The 13,779-nt window shown below is 60.6% G+C and overlaps 4 protein-coding genes across 4 annotated transcripts; 1 reads left to right on the forward strand and 3 right to left on the reverse strand.

The window, feature by feature from the left end:
* Positions 1-226: 226 nt before the first annotated feature.
* On the reverse strand, positions 227-2,080 carry MNEG_0372 (hypothetical protein; the record flags this gene model as incomplete). The annotated part of the gene is made up of 6 exons (XM_014051145.1): positions 227-284; positions 483-583; positions 811-934; positions 1,204-1,310; positions 1,519-1,604; positions 1,831-2,080. The coding sequence occupies 6 exons, from the start codon at positions 2,078-2,080 to the stop codon at positions 227-229; spliced, it is 726 nt and encodes a 241-aa protein (XP_013906599.1).
* A 1,043-nt stretch (positions 2,081-3,123) lies between these two features.
* MNEG_0373 (hypothetical protein) lies at positions 3,124-6,374 on the forward strand (the record flags this gene model as incomplete). Its single annotated transcript, XM_014051146.1, has 10 exons — positions 3,124-3,195; positions 3,503-3,562; positions 3,946-3,978; positions 4,231-4,264; positions 4,529-4,619; positions 4,830-5,025; positions 5,298-5,354; positions 5,582-5,661; positions 5,857-5,934; positions 6,245-6,374. The coding sequence occupies 10 exons, from the start codon at positions 3,124-3,126 to the stop codon at positions 6,372-6,374; spliced, it is 831 nt and encodes a 276-aa protein (XP_013906600.1).
* A 707-nt stretch (positions 6,375-7,081) lies between these two features.
* Positions 7,082-9,557, reverse strand: MNEG_0374 (hypothetical protein; the record flags this gene model as incomplete). Its single annotated transcript, XM_014051147.1, has 6 exons — positions 7,082-7,392; positions 7,607-7,808; positions 8,109-8,239; positions 8,463-8,505; positions 8,734-9,119; positions 9,305-9,557. The coding sequence occupies 6 exons, from the start codon at positions 9,555-9,557 to the stop codon at positions 7,082-7,084; spliced, it is 1,326 nt and encodes a 441-aa protein (XP_013906601.1).
* Positions 9,558-9,904: 347 nt separating this feature from the next.
* Positions 9,905-11,300, reverse strand: MNEG_0375 (hypothetical protein; the record flags this gene model as incomplete). Its single annotated transcript, XM_014051148.1, has 3 exons — positions 9,905-10,207; positions 10,410-10,651; positions 10,982-11,300. The coding sequence occupies 3 exons, from the start codon at positions 11,298-11,300 to the stop codon at positions 9,905-9,907; spliced, it is 864 nt and encodes a 287-aa protein (XP_013906602.1).
* Between the last annotated feature and the right edge of the window lie 2,479 nt (positions 11,301-13,779).

The following is a 13,779-nucleotide window of genomic DNA, read 5'->3' on the forward strand; positions in this document are numbered from 1 at the left end:
GGGGGGGGGGGGGGGAGATGCGCAGGAGGGTCACGAGGGAGACTGCGTGTGTGTAAAGTGTGAGCGGCAACAAAGCTAGGCGTGTACGCTCTGTGACCCTGGGTTGCGGCAAGGCTGAGAGCATTGACCGCCTCACAGCTTCACCACCGCAAGAGGACTGTACTGCAGGCCACCATGAGGGCCACCCCAGGGTTGGCTGGTGCCGGGCTCATGCAAGGTGATCGCCTCACCAGTGGCGCGGCAGGTGCTTCTGGAGGATGACTGAGCCCAGCTGGGCCGCATACCTGAAGCGCACACGAGGCAGGCAGTAAACACGGGGTGTTGGAGGGTCCGGGAGGGCCTGGCGTGCAAAGCCATGGCCGTATCGCATCCCTCAAGCAACCGGGGCCGTGCTGTTTGCCGTGCTGCCCCCACCTGCAGGGAACCAGCATTCCCAGCAGCGCTAAGGGGGGCTCCCAGATTCATGCCAGCGCCGCGCTCACGTGTCAACGGGCACCGCCTTTGACAGCCGCTTGGCCATGACCCGCTCCAGCACGGCCAGCCAGCCGCCCCACAGCCCACCCGTCGTCAACGCGGCGTTGGACTGTGCCGCAAGCGCCAAGACAGCAGCGGGCAGTCCAGGTTGGTGCAGGGGGAAGGAGACAGGGGCACCGCTGTCCCATTCGGTTGCAGTGCAAAGCTGTGGCTGCACATCTGGTTGCACGCAACGGCCGGTGTGCGCCCACTAATGGATGCTCACGCCCTGTTCAAATACAAGGACATGCGCGGCGCAATTGCGCTGAAGCAGAGGCCGACCCAATCCTGCCGCACCTTTGCTGTCTCCCGCGCCTTTGTATCGATGAACCCGGGCGACACCAGCATGACCTGCACACCAAACGGCCCCAGCTCTATCCTCAGGGCGCCGCTCAGGCGCTGCACCGCGGCCTTGGTGGCGCTGAGGAGAGGCAGGGAGGGGGCGGCACCGATGAACGGAGGGCGTGGGATGACTAGGTTGTGCGGGCGCCAGGCGGCTGGCTACGTTGCAGGGCGGCGCGCTGCCCCTTGGCGCTCGCAAGATCAGACAGAGCAGCGGGTGGAACCAACAGCTTTGGCGGCCAGGGGCACAGCAGCAGCAGCGCAGGCCCTCATCTACATCTGCATGCAGCAAACACGCACACCCGCACGCACGCACGCGCGCACACACGCACACACACACACTCACACCTGTAGACGCCCCTGAGCGGGACGGGCTGCAGCCCCGTAAGCGACCCGATGTTGACAATCTTGCCGGAGCCCTGGGCCACCATCTGGCGGTGCACAGCCTGGCACATCTGCAAGGACGGGGGAAAAGGGGGGTGTGTGGTGCACCATTGCTGCTGCCAGCTGCGGCCGTCGATGCAGCTACGCAAGGCAGTTTGGAGAAGGCAGACAAGGTGCCTTGCATCAATCGGCGTCATGCTTGCGAGGTTTGATCCCTACTCAGGGTGGCCACGAATTTGAATCGTTACCCTCCATGCTTTGCCCTTGCAGCACCCCCACCTGCAGCAGCCCAAACACGTTGGTGTCGAAGATGGTGCGGGCAGTGTCTATTGGCACCTCACAGGTGGGGCCGAGCGTGACGACCCCTGTCCGACGCGGCAACAGGAGGAAGTGCGCGATGGCGTAAGCGCAAATTGCGGCGGCTCGAAAGCCCGCTTGTGCAAACAGTTGGTTAGAACGCCCGCCTGCTGCTGGTCAATGGTGCTGCGCCCCTACCCTGCTGCCTCCTCTTGCGGGCAAGCCAAGGCGTGCCTGCTGGCCTTGGCCCTGCAGGCCCCTGTTTACAAAGCAATGGCCGTTCCAGGTTCCCACCCGCATTGTTCACGAGAATGTCTAGCCGCCCAGCCGCCTCTATCACATCCTCCACCGCCTGCTGGCACGACTCTGGCCGCTGCACATCCAGCTTGAGAACAGGGATGCCGCGCTCCTCCAACCCTGCTGCAGCCTCGGGACGCCGTGCGGTTGCAAAGACACGGCAACCGCGGCCATGCAGGTAACAACAGAGCGCATGCCCGATGCCGCCTTCGGTACAGCCGGTAATGAGAACGACGGGGCCCGCCATGGTCAGATGCACACGTGGGCACTCGCCACCACGCCGAGCTCTGCGCCGCGAGCCTACGACTGCCCGCCCTTGCAGACGAGTAAGCTTGCCACTGATCAGGGTTAGCAACTCAAACAAGGCAAGACACGAAAAGTGGGCACTGCCCTGGATCCAACACAGTGTGCCCTCGAGACACTGAAGAGATCGCTCTTCTTCCACTGTGTACAATAACCTTCGGTATCACGTAGTACCTCCGTGACATTTCACACCTTGAATTCGCCATAGAGGGGGCCGAGAACATCAACCACGCAGGTCGGGCAGCTTCCACGGCCAGTTCAACGACATTCGCTCGCGGTACTGTCAGCCATACTGGTGATGACATTTGTTTGATTCACTTCAAGCCGAAGATTATTTAGTCCTGGTGATAGACGGGTCTCGCGCAGGCCGGTCCCCTCCTTTTCGAAGTGTTCGCAGCTGATCTCGACCCGGATGGCTACCGAAGAGGTGCGTCGACAGCTTCTGCTGGTATACGCTGCAGTAGTGGCCCCTCTCGCCCGCTTGCCAAGGCTCCCTGGGTGGCCGGCGCTTCCACCTGACAGGAACCGCGCGCAGCTGGCCACCACTTATGGACCACGCGACAGATTTGTGTGCTTGCCATCGTCTCTTCCGCGCTGCCGATATGCTGAGCGCGCTTCACGCGCGCCGCCCCGCTTCCCCGGTTCTGCTGCTGCTGCTCTCCGAACGCTGCGCAACACACCGGACCTTGCCGTTCCTTTCGCAGGCATACTCGCCCACGAGCATCCTGATCACAGGCGGATGCGGCTTTATCGCATCCCATGTGGTACTGCTGCTGGCCAAGAAGTACCCAGACTACAAGGCAAGTCCCTCCTTAGGTCGGGGCCAACCAACTTTTGGGTGCACGGTTGCTGCGGCCTGAGCTGCGATACACACGGTTACTAGCTTCTACCTTTGCCAACCATCATTAAAAAGCTGCTACCATTGATAACCGTCATCGCTTCCTTTGCGGACAAACGCCGTTTGCTTTATGACTGCAGATTATTGTCATGGACAAGATGGACTACTGCGCGTCGCTGCGCAACATTGAGGGGGCGCTGGAGTCCAGCCCGAATGTCAAGGTGGGTGAGGGGAGCAATCGGCTCCACTCTGGGGTCCTGCTTGCTGAATGCGACATGAACCTGTCTGCATTGACAGCGGCAGCAAGCTTGCTGCCGCCATCAATGTTCACGCATCATGCGACTGCATGCAAGCACCAACGCAGCTGTGCTGTCATGGCTGCGCTGATGGAGGGGCGCAAGGCTTTTGCCGGATCGCATGCTGCGAGCTCCAGGAGGGAGGATGGTGCGTGCAAGTGAGCCTGCATGCCCACCCGTTTAGCCTGTGCGAGCGCCCCATGCTGCCTGCATTTCACACCAACGCTGGCAGTTTGTGAAGGGCGACATTCAAAGCATGGACCTGCTCACCTTTGTGCTGTCGGCCGAGAAGGTCGACACCATCATGCACTTCGCGGCGCAGGCGAGCAGGGCCTGGGGAAGACGGGGGGCTTGGGCGGTATCATGATGCATGCACCGCACAAGGCGCTGGGTTTGCTGGCTGGGACGTACGAGCTGCATGCTGCGCACCTCACATCAGCAGCAGTCGCAGTCGCCATTCCCTTGCACCTGATGCTTCACGCCCAAACACATGCTTGCCTGTGGACAGACGCATGTGGACAACAGTTTTGGTAACTCACTGGTGAGCAACTGCGGTCCTGAGTGTGCTGCACGAGGCGGACGGTGCTGAGTATGGTGTCCTCCTGGCTGGTGGGTTCTGCCGCAATCTCCTAGCAGCTTGGCAGACACTGCAACCACCCTCATGACTGTGTGCAGGCATTCACCATGAACAACACCTACGGCACCCATGTGCTGCTCGAGGCCGCGCGCAAGGCGGGCACCATCAGACGGTTCATCAACGTTTCCACAGACGAAGTGAGCGTTTCGGGGTTGGGGCCATGCGAGCGTGGCCGTAGGCGTGTATGCCAGCATCGGCTGTCGACCCGGCAGGCTTCCATTGGTGCGGCTCAGCCTGCAGTGGCTGTAGTTTGCCAAGCATGGATTGTGGGGCTGCGCTGACACGCACGTGTGGGGCCTACCCCGTGCTCCGCGCTACTGCAGGTGTATGGCGAGACCAGCCTGGGCAAGGATGAGGGTGAGCCGCAGCTTTGACGCCGTGCTGGGACGGAGGTGTTTGGGGTCTGCTCCTTGATGCAGCCTGCGGACAACGCACGCTCAAGGTTCATTGCAGCGGAAGCCGGAGAAGACGGAGCGCAGCGGCTTCCGATTGCGGCGGCGGGCAGCAGCTGGCGCAGGCAGTGGTGGCGTGGTTGTACGGCCTTCCCCGTCTGCAGGCCGCCTCCAGACCCCTCACCCTTCTCACCACTGCGGCTTGGCTCCCTCTGATCTGACACCTTAGGTCTGCAGGAGCACAGCATGCTGGATCCCACCAACCCCTACTCTGCGGCCAAGGCCGGCGCTGAGATGATGTGCAAGGCCTACCAGACCAGGTCGGGAGGAGCTGTCGCTGCTGGCCAGGCCTGAGTTGCATGGGCTGTTACTTGCCACTTGTCACCAGCAATTCTGGGGCGCTGATCCCATTCAGCTTCCGTCTTTTGAAGTTTTGCCCTCATTGCCGATTCGCTGGCAATGTCATCATCACACGTTTTCGGCCGCTCCCACTGAACCGTGATTCTCATCCAAATCCCCCTCACCAACAGCTACAAGCTGCCCGTCATCATCACGCGCGGCAACAACGTCTACGGCCCCCACCAGTTCCCCGAGAAGATGATCCCGAAGTTTGTCATCCGTGCCAGCCGCGGCGCCGACCTGCCCATCCACGGCGACGGGGAGGCGGTGCGGTCCTACCTGTTTGTGGAGGACGTGGCGCGCGCCTTTGACGCGGTGCTGCACAAGGTGGGGGCCGGTGCCCTGATCATGGGCAGCTGGTGGCCAACCCTTGCTGGGCAGGCAGGCTGTGGGGGCTGATTGGGTTCGAGTTGGGAGGACGGGGCGGCCTGTTTGTCAACGAGCTGGTCGCCGCGAAGGTGCAAGAGTTGGGTGTTGACAGTAAGCGTTCCTGCCATGCTGCATGCTGCCAGTAATTTGCCCGGGCCTGATCAAACCTCGCGTTCCTGCGCACCCTGCCCCCCTGGTTTCAATCGGAACCCCTTCATCCCTTTCTTCAGGGTGTCACTGGTGAGGTCTACAACATCGGCACTGACAAGGAGCGCACCGTGCTCGAGGTGAGGGCCTGGGCTGTCAGCAGCTGAACACGCTTGAGGCGAGTGGAGGCACGAGAGGCAGCAGCCAAGCCGTTCTGCGGCTCTTTGAGGCTTTGTTTTGGGTGGCGCCCAGACCACGTCCCTGCCTAGCCGCACTCGCCCCGCCCCCCTTTCTCAACCCTCGCCCCTACCTCCCATCCTGTCCACATTTCACCCCGCCCCACCCCGCCACACCCCGCGACAACCAGGTGGCTCACGACATTGCCAAGGCCTTCAATTTGAGCTCCAGCAAGGTGGTCCATGTAAAGGACCGCGCATTCAATGACAGGTGGGGCCAAGCTAGCTGCTGCTCGCACATGTCTCTAGCAGACAGGTGGCAGGACAGGCGGCATTGCCTCTTGTGAATACAGGGGCGGCCATTGTGACGCATTTCCTGACATCGATTGGAGCGCTTGCAGTCTGGAGTCTGCGCATGTAGAAAACACCGCACACCGCACCTTTGTTTCGCTTTCCTCACTTGCAGGCGCTACTACATTGGCAGCGACAAGCTGGGCGCTCTGGGCTGGAAGGAGACCACCAGCTGGGAGGAGGGCCTCAAGAGGTGAGGGCGGGGCGCCGTCCTTGGCGTTGGCCGGGCCAGCGCTGGCGTGTTTCCAGCATTCGTGTGCACTGACCCGGCACGGAGCTTCAGCTACTGCTTTATTTGTGCAGGACATGTGCACCTCACCTAAATCCGTTGCTGCCCCTTGGACCTAATGTAAGCTTAATGCGGGCCCCTCTTCATTCTTGGTCCAGCCCAAGGTCCAGCCCCATGCGATCCAACATCACGCAATGTCCCACTGCCATTCCTCATCCCAACCCATCCCCCCAACCCACCCCACCTCGACCGCCATCCTCGCCCCTGCCCCCAGGACCATCGACTGGTACCTCAACACCAGCTGCGAGGAGTACTGGCAGGGCGATTTGGAGGCGGCCCTGAGGCCCCACCCCCTGCTGGTCGGCACCAGCCTCACGGGCGACCCCTCCAAGCTCGTCATGTAGGCAATACTGCAGGGCGGCAAAGAGACGCACCTCGATGCTGTGGCCCTGGAGTTTTCCTTCAGGGCGCCTTTGAGGCGGGCCTGCGCGTGCCTGCGGTGCTTGGGGCCGCTGCAGCTGCTGACTGGTTGGCTGTGGGGAGTCACAGCACGGAGTGGACACTGCCCCCTGCTGCGCCAGCGCGGGTTGCGGTGTAGAGTTCGGCGTTACCAGATTGCGACACAAGGCGCTGCGCATGGGCACATGAATTTGCAGCGCTGTCGCAGCATTTGCATGTGAACTGTTCCTGCGATCTGGGCGCACTGTGAGCAAAGCGGAATACTTGTGGCCCTGCATTCTCCCCTTTTTTCGTGACCCTCACCTTGCCTGCACGCTCACAAACTCATATATCTGGGACCCCCTGCGACCAAGACTTATGACTGTTTATCACGCATCTAATTCCAGTAAATGCACAAGCAGGGCTGCTGATTCTGAGACTTTTGCAGAATCACATGGGTTCCGGCCACAAACCTCCAATCAATGAGAATGTGCGCAACACGCTAACGGCCTCCAGGGTTTGAGTTACAAAAGGTTTTCATCCAGCACAGGCAGGTTTTAGACTGCACCGTTGTGTCAGGCGCTGCAGTGATGTTACTCAAAAGGGTTCACCGGTACGCTTCAGCGCGTGTTGGGCATCGCAGCCAACCTGCAGTTGCTGCCCACAACCTAAGCTATAGCCTCTCCACCACCAGCCGCTCCCACTCGCCCCTGTTGGCGTTACTCCACGTCGCCGGCCGCGGCAATTTGTGGTAGCCGTCCACCTTGTAGTCGTCTGTGGCCTGCAGGCGGTTGCCCCAGCGCTCACAGCGGATGGTGACGGGGTCCCCGTCCTTGAACAGCCTATCGCGCAGCCAGCCCATCTCCTTGGTCCACACGCCGCTGCCGTCCTCCTCGTTGTGCAGGACGAGCTTCTGCTCCCCGTTGTGCAGGATGCGCAGGTGCCCGTCGCTGGTGTCGATCGCCCAGCCATTGCTGATCTTCTCTGCGGGGGCGTAAACGGCGCCGCCGCGAGGCAGACTAGCGTGGGCACAACAAACAGCAGGCACGTGCACATGGCACCCAGCTGCCTAGTGCAGACACCGATGCACGCAGCTCTGCTGGCATGCATTTTCAAGAAGCTGCATGGCTGCCCTTTTTGGTCCGAACTCGCACTCAGACCCCAAACCATTTTGCAACATCCCGCAGCCCGCACTCACTGGGAATCCGCGGTGCAGGGGTGCCCAGCGGCGGCAGCGCCGCCTCCAGGGCCGCCTCCAGCTCCTGGGCAGCCCCCCACAGCTCACACACCAGGGCCCGGCCCAGGCGCCAGGCGCCCTCGTCTTCGGGGCGCACCGCGGCGGCGTCGTCCTGCTGGTAGGTGATGAGGTAGGCCTCCAGGCCCCTGAGGTTGCGGCGCACCTGAGGGTCAGGGGCACACGGATTTGCACAGGTTTGTGGGGTGGCTGGAGGGTGGGGAACTGGGTCGAGCCCGCTCTGGGTGGAATTTCGGGTAGCTGCTGTCAGCAGCAGCTTGGTGTGGCTGGGACGAGTCAAAGGGTGACCGCAGTCCAGAGGGTGGGGCGGGTGGGTATGCATATCAAAGCAGACAGATCGGCCAAGTAGCACCCTCGCCTGCGTCGCCCGTCACAGAGAACCATGGCCCTGACAACAGCGCCCCGCGGGCAAAGGTCTGTGCACAGCAGGGGGGGGCACTCACACCTCCTGCACGCCGTCCAGGACGAGCCTGCGCTTGAACAGCTTGCGGGCTGTTTCTGCCCTGTCGCGGATGGCGGCCAAAGAGGGGTCAGCCTCGTCCCTCAGCAGCCTGCAGAGGTAGTCATTCTTGGAAACTGGCGCCGGTCAAAGGAGAAGGGACAGGGGAGGAGTTGAGGTGACGCCAACAAGCGATGCATGCACACATGCAGAATCTAGATCCGGTATACACACGCAAACCTAAGGTTACAGCGGACAGGAACGGCGCTGTCGGAGCCCAGGCTGCGTGCACGGCCCCCGCGACAATTGATGAGCTCCCCCTGATGATGACTTGGGTCTGTATTGAGACAGCTTGCTCACATTCGGCGCTGAGGGCCGCGATGATGGCGCCGTAGTTTGCGTCCTGCAATAAATCATCATCCCAGGTAGATATGCAGGCGTTTCAGCCTCGAATGAGGGGCTGTTGATTGGCGTTGTGCACCAGGCAGCCAGCTATGCACACACCGCTGTCAGCTGCCAGAGGAAGACACGACCACCAAATAAAAGGCAGCAAGCGCATTGCCGGCTCGTGCACACCAATCGTGCTCATCAGCAAGGAGCCCCATGCTACCCTTGCGCGGCTGCTGGGCACCTTCATGGGGCCGACCCAGGTATCAGGCTGCCCCCTGGCGGCGTAGTAGGCCGCCCGCGCGGCGCGGTATGCGTCGATATCCTCATAGCGCCGCAGGACTGCCTCCAGCTTGCCGGCTTGGGTGTAGTCAAACTTGCCGCAGCCCTCGATGAGGTCGCCCAGGCTGCAGGCTAGCTTTGGCGGGTAGTTGGGTGACCAGCCTGTGCAGGAGTACTCGGCGCCGAAGCTGGTGACTGTCTGGGTGGAGTCGACCTTGCTAACCAACTCCTCCTTGGCCTCGGCGCTTGCAAACGCGGCTTTGAATCCGGCCTGCATGTCGCCGATGTGCAGGCGCGCAGCCTCGGTGCTGGAGAACTCCACCGTGAAGCTGCCCAGAAACTGCCCGCCTGCAGCCAGATGAAGATGGCGCATGTTGCAAGGAGAGCTGTGAGCAGGTGTGTCGTCACCGACGCGCATGTCTATGGAAACTGTTGGTGAAAAGCCAATCCGTATTCATTCAGGACGCACGGCTGTCCAGGTTGATATCCAAAAAGATCCTACCGAATGGCACCCTCTTCATGCATGCGCTTACCCTTGGTGTAGCCGCACACAAAGTGGGAACCAAACTTGGCGTGGAAAGACTCGGGGCCCTCCTCCTCCAGCAGCACCTGCGCAGAGGGCGCCAGCTGCACCTGCTGGTTGGTGTCTGAGGGGTTGATCATGACAATCTGCTCAGATGAGCACACCATGCTGACAACGCCGGTGACGCGCTTGGTGCTGAGCTCCATGTTGTCGGCTGCCCTGAAGGCGGGTCCTGCGTTGGCAGCCCAGCCCTGAACGCTCATGGCACCACCTTGGAAGTGTTGAGCGAGGGTCGTGAGCGCGGGACAAAGCGTGTATTTGTGGTGTCGTCGTGAGTGAGGAAGGAAACGAGGACACCGACCTGGCTGGGAAACAAAACAAGCCAGGAGCTGGCCAATGCACACATTGCAGGGGGGCTTGCGGTTTGGTGGGCTTGGTGCGCACAAAAATTTTATACACCCTTGTGTCACAGCAGAGATTTCCTATTTGATATGGCATGGACGGCATCTGAACAGATTCCAAGTGGGGCACGCTGCTGACACGACCTCTGCAGCCGTTGGTCACATCAACTTGCCAGCCGTCACAACCCGATTTCCCCAGGCCCTGGTTGTCACTCGCCTGCGCTCAAGGCGTCGCTGAACGCCGAGCCCCCTGTCAACACCTCGATCAACGCGTGCGGCTGCGCTGTCCAGCCAGGCTCCTGATCCAGGAGCTTGAACTGCACGGCGCTGGCCGCCTGCTCCCCCGTCTCACGATGGAAGCCCAGGCCCAGGCTCAGGTCAGCCCAGGGCGTGCGGCAGCCGGCGCTGGAGATCCCGCCAACCAGGTCAACCCTGGCAGGCGGATCAGCATTGAAAGAGCTGGGGCAGTCGTGGTTGATGACTTTGGAGCTGTCGACAGAGCTTGCCATCTCCTGCATGCAAACAATTGTAATTGATGGCAGTCATGGATGAATGTGCAAGCGCGTTCGTGCGTGTGTGCGTGGGTATGTACGCGCGCCACGCACGTATGTGTGTGGTGGGGGGGCACACTGTTGTTCAAGCGAGAAGAACGGGCTGCATTGACGCCCACGGCTGTGTAGATTACTGTCCCAGATTTCCTGGCGATGCACTCACCACGTGAAACACGGGACGATGGGAGGCGCGGATGGTGACGACAGACAGGGTCTCCTGGCTCTTCAAGAAGGCGGCCTGCACATCAGCAGGGGTCAGCTGGGGCGGTGCACAGAAGGCAAGGATGACACGGGCTGCAGTCACACGCTGCCCCTCGTCGTACATCTGTAGCTGCAGCAGGGCGGCCGAACCGCCCTCGATGCTGGCCTCAAACTTGATCGTGGTTGTCCTGAAGAGAGTGTCACCTGCAACGAGCGAGAGTGGATGGAAAGGATCTGTGGTGACGGATGGGCATAGGGAGATTGCTGGCCCTTTTGTGTGTGCGCGCGCGTGCGTGCGTGCGTGCGTGCGTGCGTGCAAGCGTGTGTGTGTGTGTGTGTGTGTGTGTGTGTGTGTGTGTGTGTGTGTGTGTGTGTGTGTGTGCATGCGTGCGCGTGTGCGGCAAGAGCGCTGCCATGTAGCGAGCTAGATAAGCACCGACATCCGCCTCCTGCGTGACCGGTATCGATCCTGACAGGGTACAGCATGCCACGACTTCATGCGCGCCGCTTGCCAATATGTGTGATGGAACTCACCAACGCAGGGCCTCGCCGCCTCCCACAGGTCGCGCTGGTGCGCTGCGCCCGCCCAGGAATCGGCCAGCCGGCGCCCATAAGCGATGCAGCGGTCTGCCCCCTCCCAGCCAAGGATGGTGGCCTGCAGGTCCTGTCTCTGAGGGTAAGAGAAGTCAATCAGCTCAACCATGCGCCGAAACGCAATTCGCTCCTGCCTGCCTCGCAGCCTCGTGACAATGTCCGGCATGTTGGCGGCCCCAACAGCGCCGGCAACACTCGCGGCGCCTGTGGTGCCACGGCTGGAGCCGAGCCCCCAGATGGCAGTGGTGAGAGCGCTCATGCTTGACAGTCCTGTGGAGAAGTGGGGAATGGCCGTAATGAGTGTTCACTGGGTGGGAGAGTGTTGGACTGTTGGACCGTCCACACAACCAGGATGGGCCGGTGCTGGCACAGGTGGTGCACGTATCGAGTTTCAGGGATGGGTGCCTGGAGGCAGCGGCAGGGGCCCATCCCCCTTTGACAACCCCCCCTCGGGTGTCCCCGCTATGTTCCTCAATATTATGTAAGAGCCTTAGAGGCATTTTAGACGTGGTGGTCGTCGGCGAATTCTGAGAACATGACAAGCAGCACCGTGCCACAAACCCCAGGCTGGCAGCACCGTGCCACAAACTTGCTGCGCTGAGTCTTCCGTGCTCATGATCCCGTGGAATGTGCGCATGTGTCTTGTGTCCAACTCACCAGGTAGCTCTTTGGGGGTCTCTCGTGGGACGGATGTTCCCGTTCTGACCACGGATGTAGAGGGCACGGGCGTGGTTTCAAGGAGTCTGATCAAAGGATTAGGACCACATGCTATCGTAAATAAGATTTGAATGCGTGAGGGAATGGATTAAGTGGGAAGCTGGACAGAGGAAAGGCATTGGCCATGATTTAGGGATTACCGTATTGATTGGCACCAGGGTTGCCTTGGGGTGTTGGGATGGCCCCTGAACCAACAAACCAAAGAACTTACACATTATCATAGTAGACAGAGCTTGTTTGGTCTTTGCTTGACAGCCAGTGAATGTGGGTGCTGCGATGCCTTCAATGCTGTGTAGGGAGAATTGATTGGCATGGCCTGACATACAGCAATGTAGGGGAGGGAGACAAGTCTGTACGATTGGCCTCTGCCCCAACTTTGTTGGGCACATGCACACGCCATGGAAATACTGGGTCGCCCTGGGGACTATCCCTTGGGATGCGCCCGTGTAGCGCTGGCCAACCAGCGTGTTGAGCTGTTCAAGCGGTGAGAGCGGTGGCAAACAGTCAGCTCCGTCAACCTCGCCCCTGTGCGGCAGCGCGGCCATGCCGCCGACCGGCATCCCTGCCTGCAACAAGAGCTCGCTCCGTCGGCTCACGCACGCACGTGCGGTGACAATATGTTTGTACTGTAGTGGCTTCCCTCTGACTATGGACGTGGCAGGTGGGGAAGAGGTTCTACAAAAAGCGGGCAGCCGCCGGCAGGCAGGGTGTTGCAGAGGAGCCTGACGGAGATGATAAAAAAAGTTGGCGGCATCGTACACGAGTGGGGTGGCCTCAAGGCAGGGATTGGGTGGCCCGGGCGGGGCAGGGTGGGACAGGGCAGGTGCTGCGGAACACGTGGGCATGCAGTGGTGTGCTGGGTGAGGCGAGGGGAGGACAAGGAGTTCACATGTCAAGGGGAAAGCATGAGCATCAGCAAGGATGTTGTTCTGAGGTGGCCTTAGAGCCGATTGAGTGGCACCTGAAGTGAGCGGTACATTACAGAAGTTGGCCTGGGTTTGAGGAGAGCCACTTCCGCTGCGCATCAAGTATAAACGGTCAAGTACACAACATTGTACGAAGTCTCGTGCGGCTATGTTTGCAACCTAAAGCAGTCGGTGGTGTCACAAAAGGAATTCACATGCCGAAGAGACGTCTGCTGATCAGCTGAGGTGGCACTCGGGGCAGGTGCACTGGAGTGGCTGCAGCACCAGCATCACATGCACACATGCATTAGGGCTTGGAAAGTTGTTCATCTCAACTGTAGATGCGAGTGCGCGGACTGTTATTCATACACTTGTACAATATTGCATACTGCACCGTGTACTGAACGTTGCCAGATCAGTTGTAATGAGCCCTTCGGATGCAGAGGCCCCTTTACTCCCACGAATCCACCCTCATGACGTGCATCTGGACGAAGTTCTTCTGGGAGAGTACGACCACGGGGTCCGACCCACGTGGCACCCAGAGTCGGTGTCCTGGCAGGTGTGTGCGTCCTCTACGGAAGCTTGGGGACCAGGTGCATCGACGCTGTGCAGCGGTGCACACTTGTGCAGTGTAAACTGCTAGTGAACTCAACGGTGACAATGAGCTGAGTGCTCTTACGGCGCTGCATACAGGTGCTGCACGCATTCGGGTTCTTGCTGGGCGGGACGACTTTTGTAGCTGGTGGGTGGGTGACGGGCGTGCAGTGACTGATGTATCGCCAGCAAAGCAGCCAGCCTACACACCGCAACTTGTCCCTGTGGGCCTGATTTGCGTGTCCCAATCCGCAGTTTCGGACCGCCTGATAACGTACCTTCATCCTTTCACCCCGCCCCAGGCACTGTCCTGCTCTTTTCCCCAGGATACGACACTCTCTCAGCCATCCTGTACATCATTGGATCATGCGGGTGCGTATGAAGTCCGATTGAAAGCAGCTGCGTTCGGGGCGCGGCGCATCCGGGCCGCCCAGCTGCGGCGTCACCCGGTGCTCGACGCGAGCAAGCATCCCCCACAACCGATGCGACCCTCGAATTTCACACAGGTTCTTGTTCGTCGAC

This window comes from Monoraphidium neglectum (genome assembly GCF_000611645.1).
Source record: "Monoraphidium neglectum strain SAG 48.87 unplaced genomic scaffold scaffold00029, whole genome shotgun sequence".
NCBI classification, from domain to species: Eukaryota; Viridiplantae; Chlorophyta; class Chlorophyceae; order Sphaeropleales; family Selenastraceae; genus Monoraphidium; species Monoraphidium neglectum.